This window comes from Ostrinia furnacalis, unplaced genomic scaffold (genome assembly GCF_004193835.3).
Source record: "Ostrinia furnacalis isolate ACB-3 unplaced genomic scaffold, ASM419383v2 OfSCF1246, whole genome shotgun sequence".
Classification (NCBI taxonomy): domain Eukaryota; kingdom Metazoa; phylum Arthropoda; class Insecta; order Lepidoptera; family Crambidae; genus Ostrinia; species Ostrinia furnacalis.
The window spans coordinates 248,800-272,484 of record NW_021131485.1 but is presented as its reverse complement, the minus strand read 5'-3'; the positions used below and the strand labels follow the sequence as shown (position 1 = coordinate 272,484).

Sequence of the window (23,685 nt, the reverse complement as noted above, 5' to 3'; positions counted from 1 at the left end):
TTTGTTGAGGCTGCGGCCACATGAATGCGAAATTTTGAAAATTTGAAGAGTCGCACAAAAATCACTATTCATTGAATTTAGGTATAATTAATATCGCTTTGCAATGTGGCTTCCATTTAACACAATAATTTACTGAGTAATTTAAAGACACATTCAGTGCTACGAAAATTTTTATTATTAACTACTTTGTCAATTTTATTAATTCTCATAACTTTCTTCGGAACACTCCAAACTTTGAGTTACAGAAATCAACCGTAAAAATCTGTTTGTAAATAAACTTTCACCTTTCGCCCTTACCCCACGAAAGTGAAGTCATCATTTGGAGAAAATCGCAAGACCTTTCCGATGCCTTGCTTTTGACAGTCGAGACACATCGCGACCTGAACGATTTACATATTACGTGACAGTTTTGCGAAGCTCACCATTGACTCCGAACTGATAGACTGATCGAAGTGGATATTGTTTTTCGAATGTAACGCACCATTTCGGGCCCTCCAATATGAACCGTGTTTTATTCCCTCTGAAAATTCTATGAGCGCGCGTATTCCGTGCCCCGTTCACGAACGACGTTTTCTTATAGAGATGTTAGGCGATACGAAAATCCTGTACAACGTTCGTAGCTTAACATTTATGTAGTGTTTTCAATAAGTAGGTACGTTTGTAGTTATAGGAAATATGTTTTTGTTTATTTTTTTAAAGACATTAAATATTATGGATTTTACTTTTATGGCCTGCATGTTGCATTTTTTCACTAAATGTAGGTATCTACATAGCATTGCTAAGAGTGTTTAAAAAAAGCAAAAAATCAGTTTCACCTCTAAACGATACTTGTATTTACTAACTTGGATAGTTCATATAAAACACGTAGGAAATTAGAAGGCAATTTTCTATGCCAAATTAAAAATGTTCTAATTTTATTTAGACAGTAAATGGAGCGTTAAGTATACTGTTTTCAAATATTTTGAGAGACAGGAGCATTATTTATTGAATTATGTTGAGAGACGATGTGCTAACATAAGGATGTACGATTAAATTATTGTACATAAAATGGAGACAGCGCTCCTTTGCTTTAAATTTCACATCCTAAAACTCAGGTACAGTCTATGAAGATGATACTGTATTTTTTAAAGGATTACACAATTAAATAAATAAAGTATGATCAAGCACGCTGTTAGATCCTTCTTGTGTGCTCACAATAGACTAAGTTGTACAACCACAAATGAAATTTTGAGCAAGTTCACTTCATTAAATATCACATCCGCACACTAAGGTTGAGTTGCACCAACTTACTTTAACCGTAACTAATAATACTGACCGTTGCTTTTTATATGGAGTTTGACAGATTTTTGACGTTTGTTAAAGTTAAAGTAAGATGGTGCCTTAAAGTATGATTGCGATCAAACGCAAGCTAATATAAAAAAAAAGTCACTAAAATAATACCCACCAAGAGCATTGAGTTCCTAATCTATTTATTATCCTGACTGTATCCAAATTATCCTACGTACCTGACAGGCTTGTAATTACAAATGATATTTTGATACGGTTATTTGCCCGTCTTTGATGTTGAACACGCATTTCCCACATAGATGAAATGCCTACCAACAATATTAAATCATTGAAAGTACAGGAGCCGAAATGCCTTGAAATACTACGTTTGATACAATGTAGTAAATAAAGTTAATGTACTATTAATTTTGTTGATACTACTCGTAAAAGCGACTTTAGAATCACGCTGATCGCTGGCTGATCTTCGGCGCTGACAGATCAATATTTAATTTTATTGTACTCTATCTACTATCTAAGGCTGAGTTGCACCACCTAATTTTAACGGTAACTATAACGATAACCGATGCATTTTGTATGGAGTTTGACAGATTTTTGACATTTGTCAAAGTCAAAGTAAGATGGTGCAACCCACCCTAAGCCTAGGAGCAGACCACCGACTTTTAATTAGCCAATAGTTGAGTCGGACTGTTAATCAGTATGAAGATGTATGAAAGTGCGCACATTACGCCGATTGATTCTTGATAATGTACAAATTAGAATCGGACTCAACTGTCGGCCAACTAAAAATCGGTGGTCTACGCCTAGGTTTTAAAGGAAACGCTGATCACTCGACGCCGACGCTTCATACATTTCGGCTACTTATCAGCGCCAATGACAGTGTGCGTCAGCCCGATTCTTAAAAATATCTTTATCTACGTACGTTTAATTAAGCTGATCAAAACAGTATTGTGCAAAACTGCTCAACTTTAAAGTTGAAAATTCCATCGAGACAGAGCCGGGTTCGACATCGCGAAGAAATCTAAACTCTATGCATTACTAGCAACTCTCGAATGCATTTCAAAGGCATTTGCTTAAACTAGTAAATATTAAGCGAAAACTCTAGGCAATTAGGCTGGCGTGGTACTGCAGGAAAAGTTTTCCAGCTTGCCTGTTCCGCGAATAGGATCGAGAGCTTATTGGCTTTTTGATTTATACATAAAAGCAAAGCTCCCGTTGCGCAAACAAATAAACGGAACTTTTGAAAAATACAGTTGCTTTACAGTTACTGTAAAATTAGCAATTAGTTATAAATGTACGTTTTGTAAGAAAAGAAGGGAATGAGTTCAGAATTTTGATTTTCATATTATAATAACATAAGTTATGTGTAATTTGAGTTTAAATTAAAACTAATTTTGTGGGATAAAAATGTTTACGTGAATGTAAATAAGTAAATGGCATGTGAATGACCTGTCAATAAAAAAAAATTGCGCAATAAGTACTTACCTTACCTATATTAAATACGGATACAACTTTAAGTCAGCAAACATTTCCCTTCTACGGAGAATATAAGCTGGAAATTTATATAAAATACATTTTTGGATTAAGTAACTTACTCTCACAGGGTCTCAGACACAGGAATAAGTAGAATAATAATATGTTTAAGAAGTGTCACGAATTGTCACGGAATAGATCCCAACGGGCAGAAACCGGCCAAAAGGTAATCCCCAAGCTTTGATGAGACGATTTCGCTAGACACCTTAGAACTGGCATTCAATAGCTGCCTTAGAGTCGTAGAAGGTTCTTGCTTTGCAAAGTGTAAGCAATAAAAGCTGAAGTATTATATTGTACATTGATGTGCCCGCTATTAATGATGCAAGAAATTAATAAAGTGATTATTTTAGTATGTCACAGTCTTAATTCCGCTATACCTACGCGCGTGAAAAGTACAGTTGTAATTTAACTAATCAAGACAGCAAGTGACTTTGAGATTGAAATTAATATAGGACGAATAGGCATAGTAGTAACTGGCATAGCCCGCAGGGCAGGGCACATAGCTCGTAGAGCTGACGGCCGCTGGGGCAGGAAAGTTCTTGAGTGGCGACCCCGAGCTGGAAGACGTAGCGTGGGCAGGCCTCCCACTAGGTGGACCGACGATCTGGTGAAGGTCGCGGGAGGCGCCTGGATGCGAGCGGCGCAGGACTGGTCTTTGTGGAAATCCTTGGGGGAGGCCTTTGTCCAGCAGTGGACGTCTTTCAGCTGAAACGAACGAACGAGGCATAGGTAGATTTGATGTTAATGGCAAAAACAATCAAATCTCCTTCACGCACAACGGGAAATCACCGCGATCGTTACGCGATTTTTGTGTGCGATCCAAAAAGGATTGCAAGGTACGCAACCAATTTAGAACGTGACGTTGTCGGAGCGGCCATTTGTCGCGGGACACATCGGCCCGTTTAATTGAGCTATTTGTGTCGGTCGCCGTGACACCGCAGCGTAACTTTATACTCGCGTTGTTTGTTTGACAAACGCGCCCGCAGCGGAGCCGAAACGCCCGCGTAGGTGCTCGTATTAATTTCTATGTTCACGTATGAAGTTAGAATCAAACCAAAAAAATCGTTCAAGTATCTTTGTAGGCTCCCTTTTAGGTATAAGTATTGCCCTAAAGAAACTTTCATATGAAACTTAGCCTCAAGACAAGTACAAGTTTACTTATTGCAGAATTTTGTGATGACTCTGCAACGTCACTTGTTCAACCTAAATTTTACATGAACAAGTTGGAGTTTCTGAAGAATTTAATGTAACTACATGATAACTTGTTAAGGCAGTTGTTTTAGACGGAATATTGTTCTGGCGTATATGATATGAAATTATAAGTATAACATTTTTCTCAGAATTTACACTTTGCTTGACGTATTTCTAGGTGAATATAGAGTAAACAGAACAGAACACTTACTACCACTTTCGTGTGGCGAATGATTATGTGGGTCTTTTAAGTGCTCCCCGCGAGTAGATTCCATCAAGCTTCAGGTACACAAAACTACATTTTCAGAACAAAAAAGTGAAACTTGTTTTGTGTTTCCCGCCGTAGAGCTCCCCGGGGCGCCACATAATTCGAGAGCTTAACAAACGACCGGGATAACACATGGGCTCCCGGAGAATATCTTCCTTTCCATGCTAACAACGAAATAGCTACCACCAAGAGATTGCTGAATGGAAATGAGTAGGTAAACAAAAGCATCAAACTTTATTGTCGCTAAAATAACAAGGGCCGTTTTATTTTGCCTCTCAGATTTTTAGAGCTGGAGACCTATGTGAAATAGACAATGGAAACATCATTTTAATATTTGTTTTGTAAAAGAAGTATTAGAATATGATCAACGACCTCGAAAAGATAGCTAGTAGTATTTCGGGGACAGTGCTTTTGTACCTACTTAGTTATAAGGGGGTTCTGAAAAGATCATTTAATCTATACTAAAATATTATAAATGCGAAAGTAACTCTGTCTGTCTGTCTGTCTCTCTTTCACGCCTAAACCACTGAACAGATTTTGATGAAATTTGGCATAGAGATAGATTGAGTCTCGGGAAAGGACATAGGATAGTTTTTATCCCGGTATTTGAAACAGGGACGCGCGCGATAAAGTTTATCTGTGACAAACCAAATTCCACGCGGCCGAAGCCGCGGGCGGAAAGCTAGTTACATTATAAAGTAAATAATACCCAGGTCAAAAAGGTATGAGTACGTACTTACTATCGATGTTACTGTATATTGCCACATGCGTACAATTGTCGATGCGATGCGCCTGAGTGTTTACTGAGATACGACGCAACTATGCGACCTTGCTCTCAATTAAAACTTCAGATAAATCTTAAGATGTAAACATACTATTCTATATTTCTGTGTATTACAATATATCTCGACAAATAAAGACAGTCATGTTCATGCAAACATAATTTTCATTGATCGGGGATCGAACCCGCTACCTCTGGCATAGTCCGGTACGGTGACTACTAATCTCACGAATAAATCATAGCCATAAGAAGGACCCCACAGACTTCTGTGCTTACGACTTCATAAAGGCCAATAATTGTATTATACTCCCTTATTAATAAAAGTTACATGCGCGTTGAACACTTGTTTAAAGTGACTAAACGTCACTTATGGAACTGTTATTTTTAACTAAGTACCTACTGTTCATTGCGTGGGGGTGTGAATTCGAATTACTTCTTACGCAACTTACTTCTTAAATACCTACACCTGCATCTAATTGAAACTTCTTTGATGTCAATCCGCAGCATCCGATCGAGGGCAGACGAACTCATTGAACTGTGCAGCAGAGAAGTTGTCTTCAGCCGATCTTCGGAGTCACTGTCAAAACTTGTTCGGAAACTCGCAGTAGTTTTCCGCCTGATTTGGTATTGTTGCGAATTTAGCGCGCAGTCAAAGCGTGCTGTTCAAACGGCGAAGGCACTAAATTAGACGCAACTTTAGAAATGTCCGTTTGCCGGCGATTTATTTATGTCATATGTCTTGGTAATTTATTGACTTCCCATCTTGCAATTGTTGGTTAGCTGTACAGAACGCGTCTGTTTAATGGCACGTACTTAAGTTACTGTAGGGAGTGTGAAGATAGACTAACTACGAGGTGCTACGAGTTAGTTGATTTTTGTAACTAAGTATTAGCGGCTTTATTTCAAAAGAATCGACAACATGTCAAAAGTTGACGGTAATGTCGGCGGTTCAGCGTTTATGTAGACTGCATTAGGTAATATTAGCACTGCCAGTTTTATTTTATTTATTTGTAGGCTTATTGGTAACTAATCAATATTAACTTTGTATGGAGTACAGGGGTTCGGGTCCGACTAAAAAATATAGACAAAGTGTGTAATATTGATTCTTGATGATATAAAACCATGTCAATTAATCTAAAATAGGTAGCTCTTTCTAAACAAATTAAGCCGTTAAGCTAATGAAATGGATTTTACATAAGGTACTTGATACAAATAAGGCCTACCTAACTTTAAATGCTTATATTTCAATAAATATTAACGCCAGTCAACAAAAACAAGGTTAATTAACTTGTTCCATCCTTTAATTTTAGCAATATTACAAAAAATAACAGAATTTTTAACTAAATCTATTCAAAATAAGCAAATTACGAAACCACTGATTTTGGCTTTAATAAATCACCTACACGGAATAAGGCCTATATGATTCAAATGCCTCTAGACCTTAAATTTGAGGTTGTATTCAAACAAAATGCGGTCTTATAACATTAAACACGTCGATTTGTTTGCGTTATCAAAATTTAACATACCAAGTAAACAGAAATATACTGTATATCTCTAGATAAACTTAAATTCCACTTATTAAGAATAATACATAAATTATAGATAAAATTAAATATTCATAGTAACAAAGTAATGATTCCTTACTTAAATTGTCAAAAAAAATATCAAAAACAAACAATATAATTTTTTTGTATAGGGCTTATTAAAACACCGTGTTCGAATAAGGCCTACACATAAAACCTTTTAAATAACTCAGTTTAGGAACATCATTTAGTCTTGAATTTTTGTAAACAAAATGAGATCTCAATTTTTTGTTAGAACCAGGGCATAAAAAGGCTTCTGAATCATCTTTACGAACTCCTACACAATCTTTGTGATACCACCAAAAGCAGTCCTTTATGGTAGCATATCTGCTACATTGTCTTCGAGACAGGCATGACAATACCAGCTTTTATTCTCCTTTCCTTTAGAATTATACATACGGCTTTTTTTCTTATTTTTTATTGGTTTTTTAGTTTGTTTCTTTTTTTTACAGGTTTAGTATTTTTTTTCGACTCTGTTTTCTTTTTCTTTTCTGTGCTGTTAGTAACATTGTCATTAAATAAATATTTAGTTACTCTTTGACTCATTTATTTTAATGAATTTGTCCGTAATCAGGTGTTGACATAAGTATCTAATATGGCCTACCATGCTGAAATAAGGCCTAGGCCTTATTAGGTATCTCGCTCTTGTTGTCTTTAAAATTTTACAAATAATGCATCTATAGCCAGTAGTACAAATTAAGGTAATTATTAGCTAGTAAGAAATATTTAGAAACGATTACTAAGAAAAGCTTAATCTAAAACAGCGTCATTTTACCGAAAATTCAAAATGAAATCGCCAGATTTTTATAAGAGAGCACGAAATCACCCACCACCTTATAAGAACGCGTGCCAATTGGTGCTGGGATCGTGGATCGAGACGCTCTTGCACTCTACCGGGTTGTAGGGCATATGAGTACCTGTCCTTGAAGTATTATCCCGGTTGGATTTATTTATCTGTGTTTTCTGATGTATAGGCCTTATTAGAACGTAGGCCTTATTTGTATCAAGTACCTTATTTTTTATCATTCGCTTAAAACAAGATTTTTGCCTATTTCTAAAAGCACTTCTAGCACCTTGCCACTCTTAAAAGCCTAATTCAATAAACTTGTAGTAATGCTTGGGTGTTGTGGTAATTTTCTGAGTTGTTCCATTTGTGCCGTGTTATTCAGTATGAAATGCGAAGGGGCTATTACGGTGTCAAGGGTAGGCGACAGCGGGTTTAGAACGGGTTTCGGTCCGTGACATTTGGGGAGACTGGGCAAATGGGACTTTGACTCAGGTGAAAATTATATTAGTGATATGAATTTGTGGGTTCATTGCCCACCATTAAAACAGATGTTTAAAGTGAACAGTTAAATTTAGTTTCTAAATAACTAGGTACTTTAGTTTTTTTTTTTTTTGTTTAAGTTAGGTATAATGAGATCAAGTTCAGAAGCAACTCAAAAATGCCTATTTAAAATATCTCTTCTATATTTGTTTATTTAGCCAGTATAGTAGGATCCTTTCCAGGGTTACAATTAGCCCTGTGTCCTCTACGCAGGGACAGGTGTCTCGGCGCGCGCCACAATAAATAGCTATTTGCCAGAGAGTGCGGCCAGTGTCGCCCGCCGGAAGGTGTTCTCAATTTGTCGCTGAATGAGATTAAGCTTTTCAAAGACAACTGAAAAATATATCTACTCTCTTTAAAATATCTCTTCTATATCTATTGCTTATTTAATTAGGCAGATTTAGACACTATGTTCCTTCCCAATGTTCCAATTAGCCCCGTGTCCCCTACGCAGGGACAGGTGTCTCGGCGCGCGCCACAATAAATAGCTATTTGCCAGAGAGTGCGGCCTGCGTCGGCCGCCGGAAGGTGTTCTCAATTTGTCGCCGAATGAGATTGTCGCCGCTTTCTGTATTAGATAAGTGGCTTTATGTTTCACTTTTCTTGCATATATTTAGCTCTGTTTGGGGCAATTTGAATGAAATTTAGGACGTGTTCCTCTTTGACAACATAGTTCAGATGGTGTGTTCTTACTGAGGTTTTACAATGCTTTGGTTAACCTTGTTTAAAGAAACACTTAAGCACTTGCACATATTTCAGGAATCTGTATAGTGTAGTTATCTAGGCAATGAATTTACTGAGCAATATAGCGTAGGTTTTTTAAATAAGTTTTAGGAGAGTCTGTACTGATGCATTATTATAACATCCTAATTAAATAATTAGACTTAATTCCTACAAATTACATATAATGATAATGTCTTTGATTAAGTAATAAAGGAACTTAAAATGCTAACTTTATAGGGCCCTCAAGATTTGCATTATGATTAGGAAAAATAACACCCAAGTGTGACAATGAACATTTTGACAGAACCAACGTTAATGGGTAATATACTTACATAGTTGTCGCTCTTATGATGTCAGCGAGTAGTACATGGTAACAAATGTCACTAAAAATTCCTGCCTTTTTTACCCGACTGCGCCAGAAGGAGGGTTACGTTTTTAATAAAAATTATTAACTCTCCTTTTGCCTTTTCTAGGAAATAAGGTTTATTAGATCCTATTGTGCGTTTGTTTTGACTCTTAAGTACCGTTGATCGGCCTAGTGGACTAAAAAGTATTCAGTGTTCAGAAATGCCAATGAACTCAAACTGGTTTTTGTGTTTATTTAGTGACCAAAATGCTTTTGACACAACAGTCAACCATCTCACTGTTTCTCCAACCAGTTGTGTGATACCCACAAGTATAATATTATTAAACATGGGCTACAAAGATTTATGGCTGCTATATTTCTTCTGTGTTTTGTGCGTCATTAATATTGTGGATAGTGCAGAAATATTTCAAGATGCAACAGGTATGTAAAATAATTTACATGGTACTTAAGTATTTGAATTTGAAGTCGCGGGAAGAGCCTGGATGCGAGCAGCGCAGGACCGTTCATTGTGGAAAACCTTGGGGGAGGCCTTTGTCCAGCAGTGGACGTCATTTGGAGGCTGAAACGAATACGAATAAGTATTTGAAAGAATATTGCTTGAGAATATGGCTTTCATTGAGGTATTTGTAGCTGTCATAATATTTTAGTTGCGGTGGTCAGTAATTGCTATCTTTTTTGTCCGATCCATACCAAGGACTTTTCCATATAAATTAAATTGCAAAATTAATAATGTACCTACTCTCAGTTTTAAATGAAGAAAACTTTATATTAGAGTCTAGACTATTAAAAAAAGTTGATTAAAAGAGACAATTTTGACTTCAGATTTTACTGGACGTGGACACAGAGACTTCAGAGGAAAACCGTTTAATGAAGACCAACAAATGTATCATGGCAATTCAGGAATGAGAGGTCCGCCTGAACAAAGAGGGAATTCAGGGAAAAAAGGGCCTCCTGACCAAAGAGGTCCACCAGCAAATAGAGGACCCCCAGCGAATAGAGGGCCACCAGGAAATAGAGGACCCACAGCAAATAGAGGGCCCCCTGACCATAATAAACCAGAAACTTATGCTCCGACTAACAGCCAAGAGTACTACCCCAACAATGGAGTTGTAACCAATAGTGTTAACAACCAGTTCCAAGGAGGTCAACCAGTAACTACAGGGAATAATATGCAAAATAATGAAAATGTAGTCAAACCATACAACAACAACAATGTTGGCTATCAAGCGAATAATTGTAATAATAATCACCGCATACCAATCTATGAGTATCAGGGAAGACCAATGTTTCAAGCTGTGCCTGTCACTCCAGAAAGCTAACTAATCTAAATTATTGTTATTTTAGTGTTTAATTTTTCAAGGAAATTCATTGTAGAAATATTTATTTATCTAGTAGTAGGTAGAAAATTACATACTCACAATAAACATTTATTTTATGTTATTTAAATAAAAACAAAAATGCAGTGTGCATTGACGTTCATGTTGTTTATAACTTTACAAGTAATGGTTAATTATGAAAAAAGAAGGTCGCGGGAAGGGCCTGGATGCGGTCAGCGCAGGACCGTTCATTGTGGAAAACCTTAGGGGAGGCCTTTGTCCAGCAGTGGACGTCATTTGGCTGAAACGATAGAGTAACGATGAAAACAGACCCAATTTGATCGCATTTGATTATTTGCAAAACTTATCATAAAACGCAATAACGAAGGTCGACTTTATTTTGTACTATCAAACATAGATATTAAGAACTATGAGTGCTAACGAACTGATACCGGTTTTTAAGTTTTTGTTAGCTTATCTCATCCGTGATCCGAGATAACCAACGAGTTCTCAATCAGTCGTGCAAAGGCCTCTTGAAAACAAAGTCAGTGATTTGTTAAAAATGATTTGAAATGGTTCATAAACAAATATTTCTGTGGACTTTGAGTGTCATCTGTGTTGCCAGTTCACAATGGTCCCAAGGAACCAGAGGTAATATTGAAATCAAGTTTTTTAATAATTCTTTGCTTTTCCTTATTAAAATTACCTATAAGATATACCTACTATAGTTTTTGGTTCAGAATTTTTACGGCCAAATTAATTTGTATATAATTATTTTTGTACAACCTTTTATCACAGGTGAACTTTAACACAACTTTAACAGCAATATTACTTTGCCAAAATTTTTCATATCCTCCTATTATTTGAACATTTTTTCTTCTGTGAAATAAACATTTTGATTTGAATAATTTTCTTTGGATTTGGTATAAAAATATATCGTCCATTTGCGACGACACTGTGATATATCAAAAACAGTAGTTTTACAGAAATCGACTTTTTAACTTTTGAATGACCATAACTCTTAAAAGAAGGTTAGGATTACCTAATTGTGTATGAAACGTTTAAAGATTAACTATTAATGAATTTAAATATTTATAGTAAGACATAACTTTGCGTCTAAATTGATGAAATTAAAGCGATTGAAAAAAAAAGAGACAACTTATCACGTTGTTCTAGTAAAAAATAATATTTTGAAGATGGTAAGTTCAGTTGTCACGTTGAAGATGATGTAAAAAAATATATTTATATAAGTCATTATTTAGATAACACGTTGATCTTGAAAATTTTTATTTTATTTTAATAACATTACAATCAGTAAAAATGAGGTAATTTTTGGAACAGGCGAATATTTCGCTTTGCCATGTTAAATTGCACTTATAAAAATATTATCTAAGTAGACAGACAGTTGTATACATACAATATTTAAGCTCACATTAAGTTTTCTTATTCTAAAAACTAATGCTTATCAAAATAAACGAAAAACTCTCAAAAGTAAAACCTCTTTTACTTTGCTTTTTGTTTTAGAAGAACACTGTGATAAGTATGACGTGCCACATTGTCGAATAAAATAAAAATATTTTAAAAACTTACCTTTGTCATCAATACCGCGGTATCCTCGAGATGTCACGTTTTTCTTAAAAACGAAGAGCACCTCACATCTCAAAGCGCAGGTGGCAACTGAACTGTCACAGTGTCGAAGCCAACTAGATCGCCGAACGAGCCAGCGCTATAACGTAATATTTTGTCTCTTTCTCTCATAGTATTGTTGTTTTTGGAGTAACAAATACCCTGTTTTTGGAGATAAAAGAACGCAAGATCGCGGTTCAGAATTTCGGTAAAACAAAAAATCGTATATGTCGAGATGTCACAGTGTCGTCGCAAATGGGCGATATGATAAGAGACAGATAATGAATTCCTTCACAAATAATAATATGAAAGACAATGTAATAACGAAAAATTTGTTTTTACTTTCAGAAAACTGGGGATCTCCGCCAAACAGGAACCCCCCTCCATATGGAGGTCCTGCAGATTACTGGGGACAGTCCTCAAACAGAGGACCACCACCAGGCCGAGGACCTCCACCGGATAGAGGACCCCCACCAGATCGAGGTCCTCCACCAGATCGAGGACCCCCACCGGATCGAGGACCCCCACCAGATCGAGGACCTCCACCATATGACTGGGGGCCACCATCAAATGGATATCCTCCACCGCCTCCACCTAATAGTAAACCACCATCATCATATGGACGACCTCCACCGTACGGAGGATATCAGCCATATGGAGGGCCTCCACCAGATAGAAGGCCTCCTCCATATGATAGGCCTCCACCACACGGAGAGCCTCCACCACACGGAGGGCCTCCACCACACGGAGGGCCTCCACCACACGGAGGGCCTCCACCACACGGAGGGCCTCCACGTGAATCATCAAACAGAGATCCGCCAGATTTTAGAAAAACTCCATCATATTACGACTTATCTAGGAACAATGATTACACCAAATTGCCAAGGACCAATAATGCAGAATCTGGAAGACCATCATACTATGATGAACTAGGTGAACATAAAAGGCCACCAAGACAAAGAGGACCACAAGACTACGGCTCTCCACCTAATGAACCGCCTCCAGATAATTGGCGATCTCCACCGAATGAAAGACCACCGCCTGATAGGGGACCACCGACTGATAGAGGACCACCGCCTGATAGAGGACCACCACCTAATAGAGGACCACCGCCTGATAGAGGACCACCACCGGACAGGGGACCACCACCGAATAGAGGTCCACCACCTAACAGAGGACCACCACCTAACAGAGGGCCACCGCCTGATAGAGGGCCACCATCTGACGGAGGGCCACCAAATAATAGAGGACCGCCACCAAATCAAGAACCACCACAATACGGAGGTACCTCAGAAAACTGGGATCGTCAACCAAATAGAGGATCTCAAAACGGAAATTCTTTACCGCCACCAAACACAGAGTTATCAACAGACAAAGCGCGCCCGGCACAAAGCGAATCTTCTTCAGATTCCGAATCCATATTATTCCGAAACTTGGAAGATTTCTCTAGTGATAATGGCCCCACTGAAGTCATAAAGACGGGTATAGGTATTGCGAAAGAAGTAGGTGAAAACATTTCTAAAACCGAACGTTTAATTAAGAGTGAAACCGCAGAAAGTGATGAAGATAAAAATAATAGTAATAAATCCAGTACAAGTGGAATATATCAATACATGGGATTGCCAATATTTCAGGCCTTGCCTGTGACTCCAGCAGTCTAATAAGAATTTAAGATTTATAGGTTTAAATACAAAACAATTATAGATAAGGTGAAACATAGCTTGTAATACTCATAAAGATACATGTTATTTCTTACTCTTAATTTAAATATTAAGTAAAAGATAGATGGAATTCCTTTAATAATAATCCTGTCGATAGCATGTTCAAAATAATAAACCATAGCATAATTATAATCTACTGAGCCTGAACCTCTAAGCAGTAATGTAAATTTTTATCTTTAATCTTTATGAAATTATAAAGGGAAATTACCTAATAATTTATTGTTTTATTTAATACCCATTTATGTTGTTATTTCACAATTAAATGATATAATTACATAAAAATTGTTTTGTATATTATCATTATTAATAATAATTAAGTAAAATTCTCAATTTACAAGTGATTTATTAAATGATTTCTTACAAGATGTGTATACGACTTTTAAATTGGTTTTAGTCAAAATGTAGGCATACATCTCCCATCAGAGGTGCGTTGGTACCCAGCTAGACAACCTCCACTGAAGTTTTCCTTTCCATCTTTGTCGGTGCCGTTACTACTCTTAGTGGTAGTAGCCAGCGGTTCTTCTGTTGGAAACACCATCCTACTTACAGTCGACTCTGAAGAAGTACTAACTGTCTTGCCTTCAGTTGTTGTCGTTGGTTTCAAACTTGTAGTTTCAACTGTGTGTTTTTCTTTTTCCTTTTCAGCACTCGTTTCTTCTTCAAACGTAATTTTTCCTGCATCATCGTTTTTTTTGTGGTGTAAACGATTCCTTAATGGCTGAAATAAGTTATGAACATCTTCCTTCACCTTTTCAGCAGTATTGTGTACCTTTTCAAATATATTATTTACGATTTTTCCATCAGCTGTGTTGTATTCACTTATTAAAAATACACATAGTAAAACTACTGGGACGAGCTTCATTTTAAAATCTGATAGCTGTTTCACTTTATGTATATCTTTCTCCAAACTGAATATGCGACTGTATAATCTTGAAATATTGAGCAAACTGATAGCTTCTACCCTTTTGAACTTTGATGATAGCGCGTTAGTGGAATCATCACTCTTTACTAGATAAGGGGCCTTTTAATATTTTTTACTGCTATTGCTCAAGACGATTATTTTTAATATCGTGTATTTCCTTAACTATTTTGTATACCGACACTCGACACCATCTGAAAATAAAAAATAATACAATTAGTTATGGATTCGCAATAACGATGATAACAATCATGATCTGAAACTTAACAAAATGTGGTGACATAACAAATAATACTTAAATGCCTACTTTATCAATGATTGTAGGTGTCTGCTCTAATACCCACATAATATCACATACATTGACTTGGAAACTATACCAGATTAGAATCTGCAACCACATTTAGTAAGTATTTTTCAGTGTGATTAAGGGATTTGCCACACCGGATACGTTCTGCGGTCTGCGGTCAGGTCAAAGTTAACGCAATCCGCATCATGTATGAACAAAATTTTCAATCTCTATACCTTTTGTATTGATAGGATCTGACAGTGCAGCCACGACCTAAGAACGCATCCAGTGTGACAAATGCTTAATTTTGTTAGGGCGTCCATTAGATGTAACATAACATCGCGATTTTAAATTATTAGTCGCTATCTATAGTCTACAATCTATCCGTCTGTTTCAAAAAGTTTTTAGATGGTGAGTGTCCAACATTATGAAGGATTCGTGACGCATATTAAAATTAAAATGATGTAATGTTCATTACATATTCATTGAGTAGTAAAAAGAGGCTTCGTGAAACCGCAATGCCCGCAGTTATTAAAAGTTTTTGTTACATCTAAGATGCTGCAACTTTTTACCTTCTAATGGGCTATCTACAAAAAGTGTTTAGTAGGTAGGTACTTCATTTGTTTTATTCATACATATTATTATATTTTATTATTTTATTCTCGAATCATCAGAAACAAAATCAAGTAGACGAACAATTACCTTAGACGTACCTATACAATTTTTTATTCTATTTCGAAGGTGAAAATTTTAGGAAATAATACCCATGTTTGGAGGCAAAGGAGATTGCTTCGAAGAAAATTTGAAGAAAAAGAAATAAATATTATTAGCAATAAGCCTACATAATATTCATTTATCATAAATATTAGTAATTAACACAGCACAGGTAATACTACAACTTCTTTAAAATATGTGGCTGATCTAATTGCATTATTTATTTGCTGAGACCAAAAAATAGTAACTTAAAAAATATACTTGCTTAAAATGTTTACCCTACTATTGGCAACATTTTCTTAGCTCATGCTCTGTATTAATATGGCAATGGTTTTAACCATTGTACATTGTACTTATTACTTTTACAGTCTATTCGGGTTGAAAAGATCGTATCGTGAGAAGGAAGATAGAATCGGTCTATAAATTAATGTATTAAAACCGCATTTAATTATATTATGCTGGAGAGCTAACGAACTCATACCGGTTGTGGGTATTTTTTTGCCTGCTTGAATATTATTGGAGTTAATCAAATACTTTGGAATCAGTTGTGTGAAGGCCACTAGTAAACATAGTTGATGTTTGTTAAAATGGCATATAAACATAAAGGAATCCTTCATCTTTTTTTGTGGACTTTAAGTGTTTGTGTTACCAGTTCGCAAGCATATAAAGGAATCAGAGGTAATTTTTAATTGTCTTTGTATTAGTTAGTATCAAAATATAAAATTGAGTTGATACGCACACTAATTTTGTTATTTCAAACGAAGAACGTCCACTGCTGGACAAAGATCTAATTTTGTCATACTTTTAATAAGAAGTCACAATACTAATTTGTTTGAGTTTATAATGGAAACATCTAGTGCTGCTTATTGACAAGATATCTTATTAAAAAGCCTCGACCTCGACTCATCATTGAACTGTCAAATCTTATTTTTAATAAAGAATATTATTACTGCAAAATGTATTTTTAACAATAATTAATGTAACTTTATGTATTGCCTATAGAGTGTCCCATTAAGTGACTGTTATTGTAATTGACAAAATAGCTGGTTTTTTTTTCATAAAACAATCTGCTGTATGAACTGTCCAAAATGGACAAAAAAATTTAATTTATAATTTGGATTTTCACAAAAAATACTTGCCTTTATTTTCAGTGCAACGGCAAGCTCAGTATTCTCATTATACGAGTAATAGAGGGTATCAAACATACGATGAAGATACGGAACAGTATCGTGGTGCAAGACCAGGGGCACAATCATATTATTATGATGACACAAATGCACAATCAAGAGTACCAAGAAATAGAGAACCACCGGACTACCAAAGATCTCCTCAAAACTTGGACAATCAGCCATATAAAGATGCTTCATCGTATTATACTAATCCTTCAGAAAACTGGAGACCTCCATCAAATGAAGGCTATCCACCTCCACCACCACCAGATGGAAGACCACCACCATATGGGCATCCTCCTCCACCACCACCAGACAGAAGATCTTCATCATACGGTCATCCTCCTCCACCACCACTAGACGGAAGACCTCCTCCATACGGTCATCCTCCTCCACCACCACTAGACGGAAGACCTCCTCCATACGGTCATCCTCCTCCACCACCTCCAGATGGGAGACCTCCTTCATACGGGCATCCTCCTCCTCCTCCACCACCACCAGATGGAAGATCTTCATCATACGGTCATCCTCCTCCACCACCACCAGACGGAAGACCTCCTCCATATGGAGATCCTCCTCCGCCATCACCAGACGGAAGACCTCCTCCATACGGTCATCCTCCTCCACCACCTCCAGATGGGAGACCTCCTTCATACGGGCATCCTCCTCCTCCTCCACCACCACCAGATGGAACACCAGACGGAAGACCTCCTCCATATGGACATCCTCCTCCACCACCACCAGATGGAGGACCTCCTCCATACGGACATCCTCCTCCGCCACCACCAGACGGAAGACCTCCACCATATGGCCATCCTCCTCCACCACCACCAGACAGAAGACCTCCTCCATATGGACATCCTCCTCCACCACCACCAGACGGAAGACCTCCTCCATATGGACATCCTCCTCCGCCACCACCTGATAGTAGACCTTCACCATATGGCTATCCTCCTCCACCACCACCACCAGATGAAAGATCTCCACAATATGGACATCCTCCGCCACCACCACTGGATGGAAGACCTCCACTATATGGACATCCTCCGCCACCACCACCAGATGGAAGACCTCCACCATATGGACATCCTCCGCCACCACCACCGGATGGAAGACCTCCACCATATGGACATCCTCCTCCACCACCACCAGATGGAAGATCTTCATCATACGGTCATCCTCCTCCACCACCACTAGACGGAAGACCTCCTCCATACGGTCATCCTCCTCCACCACCTCCAGATGGGAGACCTCCTTCATACGGGCATCCTCCTCCTCCTCCACCACCACCAGATGGAAGATCTTCATCATACGGTCATCCTCCTCCACCACCACCAGACGGAAGACCTCCTCCATATGGAGATCCTCCTCCGCCATNCATCATACGGTCATCCTCCTCCACCACCACTAGACGGAAGACCTCCTCCATACGGTCATCCTCCTCCACCACCACTAGACGGAAGACCTCCTCCATACGGTCATCCTCCTCCACCACCTCCAGATGGGAGACCTCCTCCATACGGGCATCCTCCTCCGCCACCACCAGACGGGAGGCCTCCACCATATGGCCATCCTCCTCCACCACCACCAGACAGAAGACCTCCTCCATATGGACATCCTCCTCCACCACCACCAGACGGAAGACCTCCTCCATATGGACATCCTCCTCCGCCACCACCTGATAGTAGACCTTCACCATATGGCTATCCTCCTCCACCACCACCACCAGATGAAAGATCTCCACAATATGGACATCCTCCTCCGCCGCCACCAGATGGGAGACCTCCACCATATGGGCATCCTCCACCACCACCAGATGGAAGACCACCACCATACGGGCATCCTCCTCCACCACCCTCACCGGATGGAAGAGCTCCACCGTATGGCCATCCTCATCCACCGCCACCAGATGGAAGACCTCCACCATATGGTCATCCTCCTCCGCCAACACCAAATGGAAGACCTCCACCGTATGGGCATCCTCCCCCTCCACCACAGCAAGATGGGAGGCCTCCACCATATGGGTATCCCCCTCCACCTCCACCAAATGGAGCACCTCCACCTTACGGAGTATCAAATGAGTCTAAACAATATGAACCTCCACCATATAGTGATCCAACTCAATCAAATGAAAAATCCGTAGAATTGAGAAAACCGCCATCGTTTCAGGATTTATCAAATTTGAATGAGTCCATTAGACCACCAAGACAAAGAGAAGGATCTTCACAATATAAAGAGTCCCTAGGTAAGTCTGGACCTCCAACAAAAGGAGGTAGTCCACCAGAAGACCCAGACTCGGAATCTATCTTATTCCGCAACTTAGAAGATTTCTCTGATAACAAAAGCCCCACTGGAATTATAACGAAAGGCATAGAAGTTGCGAAAAGAATAAGCGAAAATTCTCCAAAAAGCGAACGATTAATCATGAGCCAAGATTATCAAAACATGGAACAACCAACTCAAACGTATGAAAACGAAGAAAATTATGAAAATGCCGATCAAAATAATCATCGTATAATTGGAATATATCACTATTACGGCATGCCATTATTTCAGGCGCGTCCTGTTACTCCAGAAATTTAATAGTACATGCTTTAGATAGTTTGAAGGTTTTGCTAATTACTTAATTTAAATAGTCATAAAAAGAGATAGTTAAAACTTATTTCGTTGTTTTTACTTCCGTTAATAAGTAGGCACACTATCACCTTACAAAGTATTCGTGAATATCTTCAAGTAGAACCAAAATAAACTTATTAGGAGTAAATAAATATAATTGGATTTAATAACACTGCGCCATCTGCTTAAGAATAATAAACTTAGAAAAGCTTTTTATATGGGTACATTGTTAGACAACGGTAATAGAGATTAGTGTAATACTCCTAGAGTGAAAATATAAGAGTCCTTCATATGCGTGTATAAATTCGCAAGTAAGTAATCTATTGGTTATTTTTATATTTACTATCGTGACGTCGTTTCCATACTATGTAGCTGGATAAATATAAATGGATTTCGTCATCTACTCAACTCTACCGTTTATGTATGACTGTAGTGTAGGTATGTACTACGACTGTAGTTAAGTGAGAAAGATTTTGAATGAATGAAAATGATACAATAACTCAACATTTCATTTGATACTCAATTTGAGAACCTTGACATTTAACTGTAGTTGTCTGCGTGACTTTATCCTACTTCCTACTAATATTATAAATGCGAAAGTTTGTATGGATGTTTGGATGTCAAAATGTTTGTTACTTTACAGTATTATTGTTTATAACCCAGAATAACATACAGGCTATAATTTATGACGATCTGTGACAAACTAAATTTCACGCGGGTAAAGCCGCGGGCAAAACCTAAGTAGTTTGTAATAAAAACTTAACGACTTTCGTAAACAAATAATTAAAGTCACTGTTTCTATTTCTACAAACTAAGGGTGAGTTGCACCACCTAACTTTGGCCGTAACTTTGACGATAACCGGTGTATTTTGTAAAGAGTTTGACAGATTTTTACAGAAAGTAAGATGGTGCAACCCAGCCTAAATTACATAACGTTTAGTGCAAAACACTGAAAATATTTAGACTTTAATAAGGTATTCATAGATCACCGTTTTTTGATCAGTTTTCAGTCAAGTTAGTCGCAAGATATACAAAGGCTAAGACTATTGTTACAAAATAAATTCCTCAATGATACTGGAAGAGCAAGAAGTGTGATTGTATTTTACTAATAATGGTATCAGGAGAGAACACATAATTAACCAATTTTACTTGTTTTTATGTAATGTTAATACAGTAGTTAAAATAAAATGATGGTAATTCAAAAGTTTACCTTAAAATCTAATTCGGCAGTACCCTGCCCTATCTCGTCTTTGCCCAAGAGGGCAGTCAAGATCTGGCACTTTTATTACTTGACCCGTTTGTGTTTGTTCCTCGGGTTTTTCCGTTGTTGTTGCTAAACGGAGTTTATCACGAAAATTGAATATCGCCATTTCGCCTGTCACAAGCGAACACCCACATAACATTAAAACTGTTACAAAAATCACAAATTTCGCGTCCATTTTAGCGAAATACACAGAGCGGACTACGCCGTGGCTAGAGTAAATTAATACGTTTATGATGGCACTTCTATTGCCATACTTGTCTGCATGTACCGGTTATGTCCATTTCTGTTCTATTCTTCTTACACAATTCTTCGTTTTCCAAATTCAGTGGCACAATAATCATCGTCTTTTGCGTGGTGATGCCAATTCCTGAGCTATTGGACGTAGTTGGCGTACTTTTCGTGGTGGTTGATAACGAGTAGATAAAGTCGTCGACTGGATTGCTAAATATATCGAAGGTGGATCGGTCACCAAATGGCGCAGAATTCGCGTAAACCAACAAATAACTCACAATACTCAGCACGACTATTCGTACCGACAGATGCGTCATTTTCCGAGCAGTGCCACTTAAAGATACCATTATTTAGTTAGCTTATCGTTAAATTAATAACATCCAATAGGAAGACAGTTTCAACTCCGTTATCAGTAACTAAAGGGTCGAAGCACAAAACAGAGTAATTAATATTTATTTATATTTCAAATAAATATGTATACATAAAGAATTTTATTTATACATCTAAATAACTGCTCCAAAGGGATAAATTGTACTATCTTATCAGTTTAGTTTTAAGAAATATTAAGTCAAAGTAAACCCTAAAATGGACAATAAGTAGGTATGCTCTTTGTTATTTTAATTGTTTTATTGTAAAAAACAATAAATTTGGATTGGAAATGTCATTAACATACACCTAGGTAACCTTTATTAATTACGCTAAAATGTAAACAGACTATATACAGTACCTACTAGTTTTTTTCTAAACAGTCAAATGACTAGTATTTGTTTTATAAGATTTTTTATTCATAATTAAGCATGATTACTCACCCTCTGTAGTTCTTCATTTAGCTTCTTTTTGTCACAATCCGGGTGCATGCCGCAGTACAAATTCAGCCATAATACCATGTACTTCATTTCATCTAGGCGCTGGATCAAATTATACGGACCAATGTCAATAGGTTTTGGTTTAGCCTTTATCATAAAGTTTTCATTATTATTTTCAGCTTCATCTATATCACTTGGTGACGATACTTTGTACACATAATCATTAGATATTTCATTAATTTCACTCTTATCAAAATAACGAATAGCTGGCTTCAATAGTAAACTGTTTAAATGTTTGGTTGGGCCAAACTCACTGACGTCATCTTCGTTTTTGCTTGTCAATCCCAAAATTTCGCGACATATAATTAAAAGGACAATGGTAGTCTTCAACATAGTTTCAAATAGAAAAGCCGCACTCAACTGTGGTTCGTAGAATAACGCCGAGCGATGCGGCAGTCAACATAAATGCTGTTCATCAAATTGACAATTGCTGAACTTATTGTATCAATTGACTTCTATTACCATCGTTAGACTCGTTAAAATAGATCTACCTACTGTGATAGTTACATACAATAGATATATCTGAAGATGCTACTCACTTCGTAAGATGTTGTGCCAACTCAAATATTGACTATGTGGTATTTAAATATCATTTGAATTGTTTGTCAGTTAATAACAATCTCTTAATTACTGATTTATCAAATGAGATTTGTTGCAGCGAGCGAGTAGGTAAGTGTAGAGCTAGTTAAATTTTAAGTTAGTAGAAAAACATTTCCGTTGTTATTAAATGATAAAGGGCCCTTGAAGTTCATCGTTGTGAATTTCTCGTTAGTTGGCTTCGCAATACAACGACGCTTCAGTGATTTCATTCAGTTAGGAAAGGATACCTAATTTTAGTAAAATAACTTGCTGATTGAACCAAAAATTATACCTTACTTGGTTTACTCAAATTATTTGAAATAAGTACATTGATAGAAAAATAATATTTTCATTAGCCTCAAATAAAAAAATCAATTTCAGTGCAAAATGTAGCTTTAGGTTTAATGTTTGTAATATACAGTTTAGTTATAACGTTTTTCCAATTCAGATTAATTTGGTTTAAAATGGTCTTTAGAAAGATTTTATTTATTCGTGTTCCTAGGAAATTGCTGAGTTGAAACTGTTCTGTGTATACTCTACTTGTAGTTTAAAAATTTAATCTTTTACCATCGGCTTTGTGTATAATGACACAAAGAACCCTCTACATGATGACGGACCTAACAAAAGATAGGTAATGTAGGTAATGTTGATGTACCTACCAACGTTGAATTGTTGACATAAGCCGTGTTAATTAAAATATGGTTCTGGCTGAGGTATTTTAATCAAAATACCTGGCTGGACACTGCTGCGGACATTTTTCGTGTGCGAAACACTGGGATCAAAGAGACCGTCCGCGTCCATCGAAACGACAGCTCTGTGGCACACTGAGGCTGGATTGTACCTACCATCTCACTTTAACAATAACCTGCGTTTTTTGTGTGGAGTTTGACAGATTTTTGACAGATGTTAAAGTCAAAGTAAGATGGTGCTACTCAGCCTGAGTGTATCTTTCTATCTATGTAGTGCATATGGTGTAACTAAATATTTCACGTGAACTTAAAAAATATATGACTTGATTGTATACAGATCACAATATTTTTTGAGCAACGGTAAGTATTATACAGATTACAGTTGAGCTAGAATGGTAGGTACCCAAACAATATTAAAATTTTTACATCATCACTACTATCGACCTACGTTTTTCTAATAAGTACTTTGGTAACTTAAAATCTTGGGCAATGGTTTCGATGAAATATTATATCTCCTAACAAAATAATGTTTAATGCATACCTATACATGTTGACATGTAGAAATGATAAACCATGGCATATAAGAAAAAATATTATTAACAAATATACATTCAACTTACAAATAATGAAAA

At 37.2% G+C, this 23,685-nt stretch overlaps 3 protein-coding genes across 5 annotated transcripts; 2 read left to right on the top strand and 1 right to left on the bottom strand.

Annotated features, from left to right (window-relative positions):
* Positions 1-8,975: 8,975 nt before the first annotated feature.
* LOC114352089 (collagen alpha-1(VI) chain-like) lies at positions 8,976-10,392 on the top strand. The gene is made up of 2 exons (XM_028303550.1): positions 8,976-9,477; positions 9,880-10,392. The coding sequence occupies exons 1-2, from the start codon at positions 9,258-9,260 to the stop codon at positions 10,374-10,376; spliced, it is 717 nt and encodes a 238-aa protein (XP_028159351.1). The 5' UTR covers positions 8,976-9,257; the 3' UTR covers positions 10,377-10,392.
* Positions 10,393-10,754: 362 nt separating this feature from the next.
* On the top strand, positions 10,755-13,901 carry LOC114352074 (proline-rich protein 2-like). The gene is made up of 2 exons (XM_028303529.1): positions 10,755-11,024; positions 12,348-13,901. Exons 1-2 carry the CDS (start codon positions 10,946-10,948, stop codon positions 13,658-13,660), a joined length of 1,392 nt encoding a protein of 463 aa, XP_028159330.1. The 5' UTR covers positions 10,755-10,945; the 3' UTR covers positions 13,661-13,901.
* A 142-nt stretch (positions 13,902-14,043) lies between these two features.
* On the bottom strand, positions 14,044-22,286 carry Pp (paralytic peptide). 3 transcript variants are annotated; one of them, XM_028303531.1, is made up of 2 exons: positions 21,729-22,137; positions 14,044-14,833 (listed from the first exon to the last, which is right to left on the bottom strand). In XM_028303531.1, exon 2 carries the CDS (start codon positions 14,580-14,582, stop codon positions 14,115-14,117), a length of 468 nt encoding a protein of 155 aa, XP_028159332.1. In that variant the 5' UTR covers positions 14,583-14,833; positions 21,729-22,137; the 3' UTR covers positions 14,044-14,114. The 3 variants fall into 3 exon arrangements, with proteins under 3 accessions (XP_028159332.1, XP_028159331.1, XP_028159333.1); XM_028303530.1 differs by lacking the exon at positions 21,729-22,137 and adding an exon at positions 20,635-21,259; XM_028303532.1 differs by having other exon boundaries at positions 14,613-14,833; positions 21,729-22,286.
* Positions 22,287-23,685: the final 1,399 nt, after the last annotated feature.